Here is a 17,500-nt window from a genome sequence, read left to right on the forward strand (position 1 = left end):
TGAGTGGGTTGAGTCACTGGCGCCCTCCTTGGGTTGTGCCGTGGCGGAGATCTTTGTAGGCTATATTCGGCCTTGTCTCAGGATGGTAAGTTGGTGGTTGAAGATATCCCTCTAGTGGTGTGGGGGCTGTGCTTTGGCAAAGTGGGTGGGGTTATATCCTGCCTGTTTGGCCCTGTCTGGGGGTATCATCAGATGGGGCCACAGTGTCTCCTGACCCCTCCTGTCTCAGCCTCCAGTATTTATGCTGCAGTAGTTTGTGTCGGTGGGCTAGGGTCAGTCTGTTATATCTGGAGTATTTCTCCTGTCTTATCCGGTGTCCTGTGTGAATTTAAGTATGCTCTCTCTAATTCTCTCTTTCTCACTCTTTCTTTCTCTCTCTCGGAGGACCTGAGCCCTAGATCCATGCCTCAGGACTACCTGGCATGATGACTCCTTGCTGTCCCCAGTCCACCTGGCCGTGCTGCTGCTCCAGTTTCAACTGTTCTGCCTGCGGCTATGGAACCCTGACCTGTCCCAGACCTGTTTTCAACTCTCTAGAGACAGCAGGAGCGGTAGAGATACTCTGAATGATCGGCTATGAAAAGCCAACTGACATTTACTCCTGAGGTGCTGACCTGTTGCACTCTTGACAACTACTGTGATTATTATTATTTGACCATGCTGGTCATCTATGAACATTTGAACATCATGTTCTGTTATAATCTCCACCCGGCACAGCCAGAAGAGGACTAGCCACCCCTCATAGCCTGGTTCCTCTCTAGGTTTCTTCCTAGGTTTTGGAATTTCTAGGGAGTTTTTCCTAGCCACTGTGCTTCTACACCTGCATTGTTTGCTTTTTGGGGTTTTAGGCTGGGTTTCTGTACAGCACTTTGAGATATCAGCTGATCTAAGAAGGGCTATATAAATAAATTAGATTTGCTCCTTTGTCTTGTGTTCAATAAACCGCTCTATTTGGATTCTTGCTTAATTTCCTCTGCATTCTTATCGATGTGCCATAGTGACTCCTTGAACTCTGAACCAGTCAAAACCTCCCTCTACAGTCCACCTTTACTGTATGGAACAACCAGATGAGGCACAGGAGCCATTCCCAAAACCACACAGCCAGGGGTGAAAGTAAGGCTGTACAGAAAAGATGCGGCGTCCCAACAAACTAAATGGAGGTACGCCTTTCCGGTAAAACATGAGCCTGTAACAATAATTATAACAAAATGTCAAGAAAACTGTAGGCTATTACACCACTTTTTATCATTACCGCATGTCAGAGGCATGTAAAATGAGCGAATGGACTTGCAAACGGGTCGTATAGCCTACGCTCCAAAATGCGATGTGGTTTGACAAAAACCCAGACATTTTGACAAGGCAGTGATGAGTGGCTGACACCGAGACGTGCACGGACAGCAGTGGACGCATACATTCTGGCCTAATGACAATTGCCAAATGTCATTACACTTTTTGGAGTTTTGTGTAACAGATGTCTCTTTCATTCACCACTATTAAGAGGCTGGATATATGTTGCATTTGGATGAACGTGCGTGGGTAGCCTAGTAAAGGAGCCTTTTGAAGTGATTATTTGACAATCAGATGAAAACATCTTTACTGGTTGTGTTTATGCCACAAATTCAAATTCAAGAAAGTGTCAAATATTATATAGCACCATTATTGCATGGAACTCCCTTCCATCTCATATTTCTCAGATGAACAGCAAAAATCTTTGAAAATAAACAGATAAAGCAACATCTCATGGCACAACGCCTCTCCCCTATTTGACCTAGATATTTTGTGTATATGTATTGATATGTTGGCTGTGTGTGCCATTTTTCAATTTATGTAGTTCTGTCCTTGAGCTGTTCTTGTCTATTAATGTTCTGTATTATTTCATGTTTTGTGTGGACCCCAGGAAGGGTAGCTTTTGCTTTAGCTAATGGGGATCCTAATAAAATACCAAATAAAAGGTCATACATTTTAAAAGTTAAATTACAATTCTTTACAACTAGGCCCACAGAGATCCTATTGAATTAATAGGGATTCTATATGTTATTAAAAAAAATTGGTGCACTACAGGACGTCCCGTACCGGGATGAAATTAATTCTACTTTCACCCCTGCACAGGAGTACAAAGAATCTGAGGAACAAATGAGAGACTTCAAAGTTCAACCCTAATCCAGGTCCAAAACCCATAACCAGACACCAAAGACAACCCATGACCTCATCCATCATAGGTCATGACAATCCCATCCACAAAAAGCAAAAAACTGTTGAAAATCATGGAGTAATCTTGGAGAAGCTGAGGTTTCAGATGGCAACCTCTAGCACAAATTCCAGTCCAAAACAGTACACCAACGCAGCTCCCAGTGTTGGCATTAGTTACACCTGATCAAGCTCAGGCAACACCTGAACCACCAGCAGTGGGCTGCCATTCCAGGGCTGCAGCCGCCCCCTATCAATCACCTCTTCCACCTCACCCCCAGACTCATCCTATCTAACCTCACCCTATACAGCTCCATTCTGTAGCGCCCCCTACCAATCACCTCTGCCACCTCACCCCCAGACTCATCCTATCTAACCTCACCCTATACAGCTCCAGCCTGTAGCGCCCCCTAACAAGCCTCTAGCTTCAAATTTAAAAAATCAGATTTCACATGTCCATTTAAAACACTGTAAATCCACTCCACAGCGGCCTATCAACTTGAAACTTGTCATCACTATCACAGACATCCCTAAGATGAACCACACTGACTTTGGTAATGATATCTAAAAAAAACAAGGAAAATATGAATAACAACTCATTCTTTGCATATGTCACACTAATGCTCAAAATCATCTTCTCCTCGTGAACCACACATCAGATTCACTCCAGATGTTGTATTTAGAATCATGATTGCCCATAAAGCAAGATAGTTCCTACATGATTGAGTGCTTGCTTTGTGAACCCCGTTCATTGCTGCTCGCCGCTATATTTTAATAATGTATCTCTTATTTCGGTCCTGACAATTCATCCATTAATACTGTTTCTGTTTTATCTTAACTTCTTATGATAACCGTCTTATCATCACGGTTGTGTTGTATTGCGTTGCCAAACATCACGAGCGTGTACTGCAAGTGTTTGCATGTCTGAGTGTGTTTGTAGGGCATGGTAGAGTCATTACTGGAGTGAAGTTCTGCTGGAGAAGGAGCTGCTTCTGCTGCTCAGACAGGAGAGAAGACCTGAAATACAAATATTACTCATCATGGGACACTTCCAGTCCAAACAACACTTACCCAGCCAACCCATTAGTCACAACAAAAATCAATTACAGTAACAGTCTAGACCAGAATCAGTCAGCACAGCCAGTAACAACAAGAAATCAACTGTCTGTCAGTGTCAGACTATATAAAAATGTATCACTCTCACAAAAATAGTAGCCGTGGCTATCACAACAACAACAACAACTGATCAACAGCAATCAACCAACACTATCACCAATCATTATACTTTTCTGGTGATCAGACAGGGAGGAGGTACTCACGGACTCATGCTCTTGGGGAGCTGCAGGCCCTGTGCCAGTGCCTGGGGGCCCAAAGGAGGAGGCTGGGGCCGCAGGGCCGGCAGGGTGGGCTGGGGGCCGTTCTGGACAGGTGACTGGATCACCCCGTTCAGGCTGCCCAGCACGCCGTTCATGTTCAGCTGGGGACTTCCTGCTTGGGAGGCCATGAGCCCGCCCACCATGGAACTGCTGGCCTGACTGAGGCCCCCCAGGCTGTCAGTCAAAACCCGCCCACCCAGCCCGTTCAGCAAGGGCTGGCCGAAGGAGGCGGGGCTCTGCTGAGGGGGCGGAGTGCTCTGGAAGGAGAGGGAGGAGCTACTGCGGGAGGGACTACCAGAGTGGAGCTCCTAGAGTCGGAAGAGAAAAACACAGGGTAAAACTAATGGGACAGTTATGGTTCATTTACAGGTGCATTCTGTAAGTTTCATTTCCCCATATTTCATATATTAACATTCCCTCGATGTAATAACATGCATGTCGCGCCCACCTGAAGATCTGTCTTTTTCAGTCATCTATTTCCTGTGTTTGATGGATGAAAATCCACTTGTCACTTAAATCTCGCTGGATGAATTGCTTTCATTTTATTCCTGCGACTCTTTCATACTCTTGCTTAACGTCACGACCGTGGAAACGTTTATAATGACCTGTCAAACACACTCTGGTAATGGCTAAAATGGGCTCAATGGAATAAATTGTCTTTACACTGATTCTATAAAAAAACGCTAAACCTTCGTTGGGGATATAACGCACCATCTTGACACTTACATCACAAGAAAGATAACTTGATTTTAATGGGTGTTCATTTTTTGTGGAATTTGAAAAAGTAATCCTTTTATACAGTTGAAATGTTTACAAATTAGATGCGTTAGGTTCTAATTCTCAGAGTAAAACACTCAACGGACATTATGAAAGCTTAACCAAGTCGAATTCTTCCCAGAGGATCAATACAGCTGCATTAGACAAAAACATTTTCACACAAGCACTGATATTTAACCGTTCCTCATAGGCTGAGTCTCCTCCTACCCATCTGTACAAACATCGTTCTTTACTGCTAGGCAGGACACTAGTGATACGGGCCATAAACGTTTATTTCTCCCCTAAGGTGACCTGACCTCAACCCCCCTCCATCACCAATCCATGGCTCTCTGCCCTTATCAATGCCTGCCACATGTAATCACTTCCCTGCACTCAACACATTCCAAGCTTAGTTGCACACACTATATACCTTCCTCCTATAACCATTAACTTCATGTGTATATCCTCTAAACCTCAGCACTCCATCAGTGACATGAATACGTTTATTTTCATATTCTCAGAACCCAACAAAAGCAACTTTCGAAAATGAACACTTGGATTATAGTGATATTATATTTGATCTCGCAAAAAAATGCAAAGTATGTTTATATACTGTAGGTGTAATCTAGAGCCAAGCATGTTGATTTTAATCTGAGGGTATCCTGCTATTGACACACTTGTTGAATTATGCAAGAGAACGTGAGAACAACAGTAATTAATGAGGCAGTCTAGTCTGCGCAGGTGAGTGCAGATAGGGTAGACAGAGGTAGTGTTTGGGGGCTGCAGCCCTGTGCCACCCCTTTATGTTAATTTACTCATATATGCAAATACACCTGGTGTATTTATGCAAACATTGCACATAGAATTTTCTTTATTTTAACACAAAATACCCCCCAAAATACCTAATACAATAAGAACATTTATATATGACTGCATTCTAATAACAAAAATGCAATTTCACAATAAATTGAATATCTGAATTCCCACCTAAATCCCTAAACTCATTATTTGTCCGTGCCAGTAAGATGTTTTATGTGCTATAATTCTGTCAATATCTGAAGTATCTTCCTCCATTGTCCTTCAGTTGCATTTATTAGAATGGTTTTAAAAAACCTTTTTAACAATTTAGATGACCATTGCTACTCAATGTACAAACAAGTAGAGGCAGCACCTTTGATTGGAAATGAAACTCAGATGTCACCTTTAATGCTACAGTTTGGGATAAAGGGTAAGAGTGTTGTATAACTAACTACACAGTGGGTTCAGGTGTTGGCCGGTACTAAGTAAGGTATGGTGGGCACAAAGGGGTTCTCACCTCGGATGAGGTGATGAAGGAGGTGTCATTCAGGAAGCAGCTTTTAGACAGGGGACTCTTATTGGTGCTGAGGGGGTCTATAGGGACAAGAGAGGTACATACACAGGGATATAGATACAGGGACAGGGAACCAACTACAAAAACACGACTGTCCAGATTATAATGTCAAAATACAAGGTTTGTGTTTGGGGATGGTGGCACTCTTTTCAGACTAGCAAACTAACTCTAACAACGAATGAGGTAAGGAGGATGGAAAGCTTCTGAGAGGAGATGAGTGAGGAGTGGAGGATGAGGAGGGCTTTCTGAATCTGACCGTATGCGGAGGAGAGGAAGCTGATGTGGGCGTGGGTGGTGGTGGGCACTAGGCCATGGGCGGAGTGGTGGGAGTGATGGACCTGCGGGGGGAAGGGACAGGCCAGCTCCACATTGAGCAGCTGCAGCTGCTCCTTCTTGGCCGTCAGGCTGAGAATCTGGTCCTGGAGACGCTGGTTCTCCTGCTGCAGCGAGTGGAGGGACTGGAGCATCTCTACAACTGGAGGAGAGAGACGGAAAGGGGGAGGGAGGCGGGAGAGGGGGAAAGAAACAGGGAAAAGGGGTAGTAAAGAAAGTGAGAAAATAAGAGAGTGAGAGTATAGCACTGTATTAGAGTCCCTTCCGTTTTGTTACAGCTTCCATACTGAGTGTTGTGTCACACAGTACTGTTTGTGCAAAGACAGGTCCTAAGGGATACACTAATGATCATTGCTGAACAGCACAGCCCATTTTAAAGGATCTGAAAGCAAGTGTATCAGACTGACTCGGGTTGATAAGAATCCACTTCCTCTTCAAAGAGTCCAAAAATACATTTGACATTGGGTGTGTATGACAGACTGTGTCATAAAGGCAGACACATCACCCAAAAAAGACAAACAGAAAATTCTCAGAGAATGAAGATATATTATAGACTGCCACAAAGCACCCCAGTGTACAGTGCCTTGCAAAAGTATTCATTCCCTTGGCGTTTTTCCTATGTTGTTGCATTACAACCTGTAATTTAACTGGATTTTTATTTGGATTTCATGTAATGGACATTCACAATATAGTCCAAATTGGTGAAGTGAAATTAAAAAAATAATTTGTTTCAAAAAAATCTAAAAAAGAACAAACGGAAAAGTGGTGTGTGCATATGTATTCACCCCCTTTGCTATGAAGCCCCAAAATAAGATCTGGTGCAACCAATTACCTTCAGAAGTCACATAATTAGTTAAATAAAGTCAAAATGTGTGAAATCTAAGTATCACATGATTTGTCACATGATTCCAGTATATATACACCTGTTCTGAAAGGCCCCAGAGTCTGCAACACCACTAAGCAAGGGGCAACACATAGCAAGTGGCACCATGAAGACCAAGGAGCTCTCCAAACAGGTCAGGGACAAAGTTGTGGAGAAGTACAGATCGGGGTTGGGTTATAAAAAAATATCCAAAACTTTGAACATCCCACGGAGCACAAATTAAATCCATTATTAAAAAATGGAAAGAATATGGCACCACAACAAACCTGCCAAGAGAGGGCCGCCCACCAAAACTCACGGTCCAGGCAAGGAGGGCATTAATCAGAGAAGCAACAAAAATACCAAAGATAACCCTGAAGGAGCTGCAAAGCACCACAGCGGAGATTGGAGTATCTGTCCATACGACCACTTTAAGCCGTACACTCCGCAGAGCTGGGCTTTATGGAAGAGTGGCCAGAAAAAAAACATTGCTTAAAGAAAAAAATGTTTGCTGTTCGTCAAAAGGCATGTGGGAGACTCCCCAAACATATGGAAGAAGGTACTCAGCTCAGATGAGACTAAAATTGAGCTTTTTGGCCATCGAGGAAAAGGCTATGTCTAGCGCATACCCAACACCTCTCATCACCCGAGAACGCCATCCCCACAGTGAAGCATGGTGGTGGCAGCATCATGCTGTGGGGATGTTTTTCATCAGCAGGGAATGGGAAACTGGTCAGAATTGAAGGAATGATGGATGGCGCTAAATACAGGGAAATTCTTGAGGGAAACCTGTTTCAGTCTTCTAGAGATTTGAGACTGGGATGGAGGTTCACCTTCCAGCAGGACAATGACCCTAAGCATACTGCTAAAGCAACACTCGAGTGGTTTAAGGGGAAACATTTAAATGTCTTGGAATGGCCAAGTCAAAGCCCAGACCTCTAGCCAATTGAGAATCTTTGGTATGACTTAAAGATTGCTGTACACCAGCGGAACCCATCCAACTTGAAGGAGCTGGAGCAGTTTTGCCTTGAAGAATGGGCAACAATCCCAGTGGCTAGATGAGCCAAGCTTATAGAGACATACCCCAATAGACTTGCAGCTGTAATTGCTGCAAAAGGTGGCTCTACAAAGTATTGATTTTGGGGGGGTGAATAGTTATGCACGCTCAAGTTTTCTGTTTTTTTGTCTTATTTCTTTGTTTCACAATAAAAATATTTTGCATGCTCAAAGTGGTAGGCATGCTGTGTAAATCAAATGATACAAACACCAAAATAGGAAAAATGCCAAGGGGTGTGAATAATTTCGCAACCCACTGTACTTACTGTTGGCTCCCATCTCTCCGTTGCCATGCTTCTCCAGGAGGAGCTCTATGTGGGAGCTGGATGGAGGGACGTTTTCAGGGCGACCTCTGACCCCAGGGCCCACGCCCTCCCTCTGGTCAAACAGTAAGGGCAGACTGCTCATAGGAGACCTGAGAGAACAGTGGTAAATAAACAGGGATACGGCTACAGAGAACAGAAACAGATCGAAATGGAATAAAGTTGGTACACAGAATTAAATGGAATGGTAAAGTATACACAAGTAAAAGAGATAGTGTGAGAGAATAGTGTTGATAGTGACAATGAGAGAGAACAGTGTTGATAGTGACAGTGAGAGAGAATAGTGTTGATAGTGACAGTGAGAGAGAACAGTGTTGATAGTGACAGTGAGAGAGAACAGTGTTGATAGTGACAATGAGAGAGAACAGTGTTGATAGTGACAGTGAGAGAAAACAGTGTTGATAGTGACAGTGAGAGAGAACAGTGTTGATAGTGACAGTGAGAGAAAACAGTGTTGATAGTGACAGTGAGAGAGAACAGTGTTGATAGTGACAGTGAGAGAGAATAGTGTTGATAGTGACAGTGTGAGAGAATATTGTTGATAGTGACAGTGAGAGAGAATAGTGTTGATAGTGACAGTGTGAGAGAATAGTGTTGATAGTGACAGTGAGAGAGAATAGTATTGATAGTGACAGTGAGAGAGAACAGTGTTGATAGTGACAGTGTGAGAGAATAGTGTTGATAGTGACAGTGAGAGAGAACAGTGTTGATAGTGACAGTGAGAGAGAACAGTGTTGATAGTGACAGTGAGAGAGAATAGTGTTGATAGTGACAGTGAGAGAGAATAGTGTTGATAGTGACAATGAGAGAGAACAGTGTTGATAGTGACAGTGAGAGATAAAAGTGTTGATAGTGACAGTGAGAGAGAATAGTGTTGATAGTGACAGTGAGAGAGAATAGTGTTGATAGTGACAATGAGAGAGAATAGTGTTGATAGTGACAGTGAGAGAGAACAGTGTTGATAGTGACAGTGAGAGATAAAAGTGTTGATAGTGACAGTGAGAGAGAATAGTATTGATAGTGACAGTGAGTGAGAACAGTGTTGATAGTGACAGTGAGAGAGAATAGTATTGATAGTGACAGTGAGAGAGAATAGTATTGATAGTGACAGTGAGAGAGAACAGTGTTGATAGTGACAATGACAGATATAAGTGTTGATAGTGACAGTGAGAGAGAATTGTGCTGATAGTGACAGTGAGTCATAGAGAAACTTACTGTGAGGAAAGGCTCTCTCGTGACGAGTTGTCGTGACATGGGAAGCGACAGTCGTCCATCTCGGACTCTGAGAGGAGAGAGAGCAATGCCGATAAACTACCAGGGAGCTACAGTAGGGGAGAGTGGGGTAAGTTGAGACGTTTTTACATTCAGCATCACTCCGTCAAGAGAAATACAGTATGTCTTTCTGTTTTGGAAACATAGCTTGTCCAAAAAAAGTGGTCTCTTGGCACAACTTAGTTGAGCTGTGGGACAGGGTAAGTTAAGCCGCATACACATTTCTGTACTAAATTAAATATTACCACTACCCTTTTAAAACCATGTCCATCTTCATTTCCCAAACACAATTCAACACAATCACAATCGCTTTTTGTCTTTTAATACTTTTAAAGATTTTTTAACAGAGGCTTAACACCTAAGGCCCTGTTGTTACCTCATATCTCAGAGATAATGCCTTGATTTTTTCTGCCTGGGAAGAAAACACTTCCATTTGCTCAACTTGCCATTGGCTCAACCATTGGTTCAACTTACCCCATGGCCATTGGCTCAACTTACCCCATGGTCATTGGCTCAACTTACCCCATGGCCATGGCTCAACTTACTCCATGGTCATTGGCTCAACTTACTCCATGGTCATTGGCTCAACTTACCCCATGGTCATTGGCTCAAATTACCTCATGGTCATTGGCTCAACTTACTCCATGGCCATGGCTCAACTTACTCCATGGTCATTGGCTCAACTTACTCCATGGTCATTGGCTCAACTTACCCCATGGTCATTGGCTCAACTTACCCCAAGGCAAACATTTTGACTATATTATCCCACACAGGTACAAGGATGTACTTTCATGCTAGGTTTAGGACCTCATATTGAAGCTTATAGAGACCCCAACTGCTGTATAGAACAATCTGCAAATTATCTACTTTGGCTTAGACACAAGCATAATGAAACCTCTAACACAATAAATTAATTTGACCTGGTGTTTTTTTTTACCTAACTTGCTTACCACTTTATCCATGTGATTTCTTCCGTCTCAGACTGAAATGAAGACCAAATATTCCTAAATATTTGGTCAGATTATTAATTTTGTGTATGGTTTCCTAGAAACAAAGGTGGCTCAATTTACGCCTTTGTCTCAATTTACCCCACTCTCCCCTATGTAACTTCATAGCAAACATAAGTATCTCACTAACGACTGTGTGTGTGTGTTACCTTGAAGTGAGGTCTGGGCTTGGCTCAGTAGTGAGGGCAGTGTACGGGCAGTAGAAGGGATCCTGCTAAATGGCTGAGAGGAGCTGAGGCTGTAGGAAGAGCTGGAACATGGGTGCACCTACAAGGGTTTAACACACACAGAACAAAGTTAGGATCTCATTTACCTGGCAACTGAATACATGTGGGATACTATTTTAGGTGTAACATGATATCGTTGATAGGCTCAGTCAAATGGCACTACTTTGACCAGAGCCCATAGTCAAAGTAGCGCACTACAGATGTAGGACCTTAATTTGATCACCTTGTTGCAGGAGAACTTTCCTGCAAAGCAGGACATTTTTAACTTGTAGTGTACTTGAGGTTTAAAACGGCGCATGAAGTTTGTAATTTCCACTTTGAAACTTCAGACTCCTTTACGAAAACATTTATCAACCCCTACAAAAGTGTCCATTAATTAAAATCCACATAATAATTAATATTTCCTGTTGCAGCAGGATTCTTTTTCTGCTGTAGCAAACTGGCTCAAATGAAGATCATACATCTGTATATACAGTTGAAGTTGGAAGTTTACATACACTTAGGTTGGAGTCATTAAAACTCGATTTTCAACCACTCCGCAAATTTCTTGTTAAGAAACTAGAGTTTCTACTTTGTGCATGACACAATACATTTTTCAATTGTTTACAGACATATTATTTCACTTATAATTCACTGTATCCCAAGTCCAGTGGGTCAGAAGTTTACATACACTAAGTTGACTGTGCCTTTAAACAGCTTGGAAAATTCCAGAAAATGATGTCATGGCTTTAGAAGCTTCTGACAGGCTAATTGACATCAATTGAGTCAATTGGAGGTGTACCTGTGGATGTATTTCAAGGCCAACCTTCAAACTCAGTGCCTCTTTGCTTGACATCATGGGAAAATCAAAAGAAATCAGCCAAGACCTCAGAAAAAAATTGTAGACCTCCACAAGTCTGGTTCATACTTGGGAGCAATTTCCAAATGGTTGAAGGTACAATGTTCATCTGTACAAACAATAGTACGCAAGTATACACACCATGGGACCACGCAGCCGTCAGACGCGTTCTGTCTCTTAGAGATGAACTTACTTTGGTGCGAAAAGTGCAAATCAATCCCAGAACAACAGCAAAGGACCTTGTGAAGATGCTGGAGGAAACGGGTACAAAAGTATCTATATCCACAGTAAAACAAGTCCTATATCAACATAACCTGAAAGGCCGCTCAGCAAGGAAGAAGCCACTGCTCCAAAACCGCCATAAAAAAGCCAGACTACGGTTTGCAACTGCACATGGGGACAAAGATCATACTTTTTGGAGAAATGTCCTCTGGTCTGATGAAACAAAAATAGAACTGTTTGGCCATAATGACCATCGTTATGTTTGGAGGAAAAAGGGGGAGGCTTGCAAGCCAAAGAACACCATCCCAACCGTGAAGCACAGGGGTGGCCGCATCATGTTGTGGGTGTGCTCTGCTGCAGGAGGGACTGGTGCACTTCACAAAATAGATGGCATCATGAGGGAGGGAAATTATGTGGATATATTGAAGCAACATCTCAAGACATTAGTCAGGAAGTTAAAGCTTGGTCGCAAATGGGTCTTCCAAATAGACAATGACCCCAAGCATACTTCCAAACTTGTGGCAAAATGGCTTAAGGACAACAAAGTCAAGGTATTGGAGTGGCCATCACAAAGCCCTGACCTCAATCCTATAGAACATTGGGGGCAGAACTGAAAAAGCGTATGCGAGCAAGGAGGCCTACAAACCTGACTCAGTTACACCAGTTCTGTCAGGAGGTGTGGGCCAGAATTCAACCAACTTATTGTGGGAAGCTTGTAGAAGGCTACCCGAAACGTTTGACACAAGTTAAACAATTTAAAGGCAATGCTACCAAATACTAATTGAGTGTATGTAAACTTCTGACCCTCTGGGAATGTGATGAAAGAAATAAAGGCTGAAATAAATCATTCTCTCTATTATTCTGACATGTCACATTCTTAAAATAAAGTGGTGATCCTAACTGACCTAAGACAGGGAATTTTTACTTGGATTAAACGTCAGGAATAGTGAAAAACTGAGTTTAAATGTATTTGGCTAAGGTGTCTGTCAACTTCCCACTTCAACTGTAGGTAATAGGGTGCCATTTGGGAAGCAGACTAAAGCTCTGCTAGCTGACCCGAGCTCGACGGGCTCTGACATTATACATGGGGTTAGGGCCGGGTGGGGCCTGTTTATTCATCAATAACTAGGGTACGGGCAGGGTTTGGGTATCACTAAATTGATCACAAAAATGTTGAACCTGAGCCATTTGCTCGTGCTCTGCTGCGCAGTACAGTCATATCTGACTAAGATCACAACATGACGTCACAATTGCTTCAACCTCATCAAATATAAGACCAAGAAGAGTTTATATCACAGAGTTTAGAGTGATGAAAAGTACCAACAGCTAACTGCTCTCTCATGTCTCTTCATTGAGCAGAGTAGCCCAAGCGGAGCCGTTGCTATGGCTACTCACAGACTCAGAGCCGCCATGAGCAGAGCAGGGAGCTCGTGACAGACAGAGAGGAGCAGCTAACGGAATGACTAACGCAGGAAGTTATTTCTGATTTCTGCCTTAAATTTGGCAGAAGCAATCGGGCCTGGGTAGGGTAGGGCCTGAATGTCGCGGGTATGGGTAAGGCTCTAACGCAGACATGATGTTGATTTCTGGAGTACCTGGGTGTTGAGGGCAGAGTTGACTGGTTGAAGTGACAGCGTGGAGACGTGAGATGGCAGGAGTCCTGAAGAGAGAGCGGTGCTACATATGCCCCCGCCCAACGATAGAGGGGTGTTACAGACACCGTCACTCAAAGACAGAGGGTCCTTGTGACCGGTGTGGATTCCTAACCAAGAGAGTAATGTCAGACTTAATTCATAAATGCAATTCATTTATAGAACACACACATGCACATATGTACAGACACACACACACACACACACACACACACACACACACACACACACACACACACACACACACACACACACACACACACACACACACACACACACACACACACACACACGCACACACACACACGCACACACACAACAGCACACCTAAAAGTGTTGAGGTCATATCTTGTCAGAGGAGAGCAAAAGCAGGAAGTCAACCCAGCCATTGACGCACATGCTCTCTCTGTTGACACAACACAAAACCACAATCTAACAAATCTCTTTACGACGCACAGATCACTAACTACCTAAGATGTACTACGTATGTGCAGTCTGCACTTCTAGTTCTGTTCAAAAAGTCATAAGCAAAAAGCTTTACACATACCAGGGTTCTTCCCTCTTATTTTTACTCAATCTGTTACACTTCTTCCTCCTTTTCTTTCTCTGTCGTGCAAATATGTACAAGCTTAAATCTGGCCGCCATTTTCTAAATGAGGTATCTTGCTTCCTGAACATCTCTAAATACACATACTTATAATGTGTACATTCATCATCCACAGCCACAATAGACAGAAATGCTGTGTATTATTTTCACATGCAAGTGCACGCTTGCAGTCACTCGTGCGCACACAGGAAGCTAGAGGGCTTCCGCACAGAAAGTACGCCCACTCAGACAGATCTGGTGAGACTCACCGGAGCCGCGGCCTGTGGAGAAACTGACGCTAGAGGAAGTGGAGGAGGAGGGGAAGGAGGAGGAGGAGAGGGAGGAGGTGGGCAGGGTGGAGGAGTACGCTGTGTGGGGGAGGGTGGAGGAGCTGGGGAAGAGCGAGGAGAACGAGGTGGAGGAGGTTAGGGAAGGAGGTGGAGCAGGAGCCGTGTGGTGATGGTGCTGCCGGTACTCCTCCTCTCGCCTCTCCGTCCGCTCCCGGTTCTTGCTCCCCCGCGGGCGCCCCGGTCCGTGCCGGCTCTTCTTGTTGCCACGGTGCCTCCTCTCCCGGTGTGTTGGCAGCGGTGGTGGGGGCGTGGCCTTGTCTTCCTCTACGTCGGCCTCCTCCAGTATAGGGGGCGTGGCTAGGTGCGGGGACTTGAGAAGCGACTTTGAAAGCTTGTAGTCCCCCGAGGAAGAGGAGGAGGAGATTTTGCGGAGCTTGCTGCTGCCGCCGCCTAGCCCACTCGAGGAGGAAGTGATGCGCATGATGGAGCCGAAGGTGGAGATTGTGACCTTGGTCTCAAAAGAGTTGGCCTCGCCCTCTGACCTCTCGTGACCCTGCGACGACCCTCCGTGAGGTCCGTCAACCGGGGTCAGGGCCGGGGGCTGCAGAGAGGCCTTGTTGTGATATTTACTATTGTCCAATTCCTCCTCCTCTTCTTCTTCTTTCTCTTCTTCCTTTTCCTCCTCCTCTTCTTCGTCATCTTCCTCAGGCGCTGTCCGTCTGGTCCGCTCGTCGCGGTGCTCCTCGGCACCATGCTCGTCCGCTCCTCGGTCGGGGTCGCGCTCCAAACGAGAGGTAGAGGAGAACGGGAGGAAGTCTTGGGAGCCGCCACCTGGGAATACACACCGTAGTTATTCCTAAACACAACACAATAACCAGACAACACTATACGGTGCAGTTATACCTAAACCATTATAAAACACACGTTCAGACTAAACACAGTGAAGTTATACCAAAACAAAGTGCTCTGCACTGGAGAGTTGGTTATTCACAAACAGAACTGACTGAGAAGTTGTTGGACACAAAATGGCTGGTTGGTTGGCCCATAAAGGATTAGCTTTGTACCAGTGTTGAAGGGACTGGAGGAGCAAGAGGAAGAGGAGCAGCTCTTGCCAATGCTTCCTGTCTTCTTAATGCGATGTCCCACCTGGCCGTGAGAGCTCAACCTCTTTGAATTCCCCTCGCTGTCCTTGTTGCTGTGGTGACCCGACGACAACTAAATCAACAACACAGAGAGGTCACAGGGGAAAGTGTGTCATTATGGATTGAGAAGGGGTTTGATGTCATAGATTAAAGCCATTTACGCTCGTTAGAAAATATTGTAATACGGTCCTGTTAGAGAGTTCAACCAAGGACCTCACCTGAATAAAACCATTTTCTCAAATGTATCAACTTAGCAATAAGCAATAGTTGAAACTATTTAGGAGCCCAAATGATTATACTAGAACAATGAAGGAAGACATATAGGATGGGTGGAGGTGGGGAGAGACTAGAGAGAGAGAAAGAGAGAGAAGAGAGAGAGAGAAGAGAGAGAAAGAGAGAGAAAGATGAGAGGTTAGAAAGAAAGAGACAGAGACTGAGGGCATTTTAGGGGTGTAAATATTGGGGTTGGCTTTACCTTGTCCATACTGCTGGACAGTGAGGACCCCAGACCATCAGATGACTTTTTATGCCGCTCCTTTTGCCTCATCTTGTCCTTGTGACTCTGAATGAAACCAAAGGGAAAAGCCACACAAAGCATTAGCCAAATGCACATTCAGTACACACACACGCACGCACGCACGCACGCACGCACGCACGCACGCACACACACACACACACACACACACACACACACACACACACAATACACTCACAATACACACACACTCACCTTCCTGAGCCTGTGGTGGTGGGAGCCGTGTTTGTCCTGGGCGGGGGATGTGGAGCGCCCCCTGGAGTGGCCGAAGGAGCTGCGTTCTGTGTTCTCTCCACTGGAGCGCATCTTCCTCTGCTACAGGACCCCACAGAGGAGAGGCAGAGAGTCACACTGCTGCCAACCGTAACGGTCACAGAGGCAAGTACAGCTATAAGGGCAATAGCTAAACGGGCAATAGCTAGAGCTACAGGGGCAACTAGGGGGAAGAAGCTATTTCTCCACGCCGGCTTGAAAAGCTATGTCTCCTTGCCTTCCTCAATGCAGTACGTGAATGGACGTTACAAATCCAAGAGGAAGTTGTAAGTCCTTTCCAAAGTCTTCTTATTACACTACACTCTTAGAAAACATTTCCATATTTCATTCCATTTTAATAAAAAAGAATTGGAGATCTCCTAGAAAGTTGAAAACAGACTTGGATACATTTGCCAGTCTCTTACCATCTTGATGTAATGGTGCTTGCAGTAGCCACAGTACTTGACGTTGTCAGCCTCAGGGCCCTCCTCCTCACACAGCAGGCCAGCCATCTGAGCACTGCACAGGGTCAGACAGTCAGACAGATGGGAGAGGACACACACACACACACACACACACACACACACACACACACACACACACACACACACACACACACACACACACACACACACACACACACACACACACACACACACACACACAGACCACTCACCAGGTGACGTGGAAGGCTTGTCGACAGCCCTGACGGTTGCACGTCATGCAGGCGCCACAAGCAGCCTTGCTCTCTCGCCCATGGTCCTCACAGATATAACACGTCTAGAGAGAGGGGAGGAGAAAGTTGGAGAACATATCTCCTCTTATCAACGTCAGATGTCATGTCCACCTGAAATCACTCGCAGATGTAATGGGCAGACTTCGCTATGGAAGGTAAATCAGGTCGTTCCATGAAATGAGTGATTTTCGCATCTCTTTGATTTATTAAGTAGGAATTGTGCACAAATATTGCATTTCAAAAGCGTGTTATTTTACTGTAAATGAAGTGGCCTAATATAGACCACATGGAACATTCAATGCATCTGATTTTTAATATGAATAAAGACTTGCTAAATTGCCAAAATTCAGCAATATGACATGTCTCTCTGTGCATCCTCTGTGACTTATATGAAGATTTTAACCCACTTAACCCCAACATTTCTGAGTGGGTCGAGCATAACACGTCAACCCTGTTATCCAGAGATAGACTAGAGA

The 17,500-nt window shown here is 44.4% G+C and overlaps 1 protein-coding gene across 1 annotated transcript in view; it reads right to left on the bottom strand.

Moving 5' to 3' along the window:
- The window catches only part of LOC120022783 (protein AF-17-like), a 29,513-nt gene that overhangs the window by 8,001 nt on the left and 4,012 nt on the right, over positions 1–17,500 (bottom strand). Inside the window, exons 5-17 of the mRNA XM_038966783.1 lie at positions 16,965–17,068; positions 16,714–16,807; positions 16,232–16,351; positions 15,977–16,063; positions 15,424–15,574; positions 14,339–15,190; positions 13,427–13,593; positions 10,694–10,811; positions 9,481–9,547; positions 8,209–8,357; positions 5,855–6,166; positions 5,635–5,711; positions 3,507–3,871 (exon numbers count right to left, since the gene is read on the bottom strand). Coding sequence (XP_038822711.1) covers positions 3,507–3,871; positions 5,635–5,711; positions 5,855–6,166; positions 8,209–8,357; positions 9,481–9,547; positions 10,694–10,811; positions 13,427–13,593; positions 14,339–15,190; positions 15,424–15,574; positions 15,977–16,063; positions 16,232–16,351; positions 16,714–16,807; positions 16,965–17,068 — 2,663 coding nt within the window. The remainder of the gene's footprint in view (positions 1–3,506; positions 3,872–5,634; positions 5,712–5,854; positions 6,167–8,208; positions 8,358–9,480; positions 9,548–10,693; positions 10,812–13,426; positions 13,594–14,338; positions 15,191–15,423; positions 15,575–15,976; positions 16,064–16,231; positions 16,352–16,713; positions 16,808–16,964; positions 17,069–17,500) is intronic.

Source organism: Salvelinus namaycush, chromosome 2 (genome assembly GCF_016432855.1).
Source record: "Salvelinus namaycush isolate Seneca chromosome 2, SaNama_1.0, whole genome shotgun sequence".
Taxonomy (NCBI): Eukaryota; Metazoa; Chordata; class Actinopteri; order Salmoniformes; family Salmonidae; genus Salvelinus; species Salvelinus namaycush.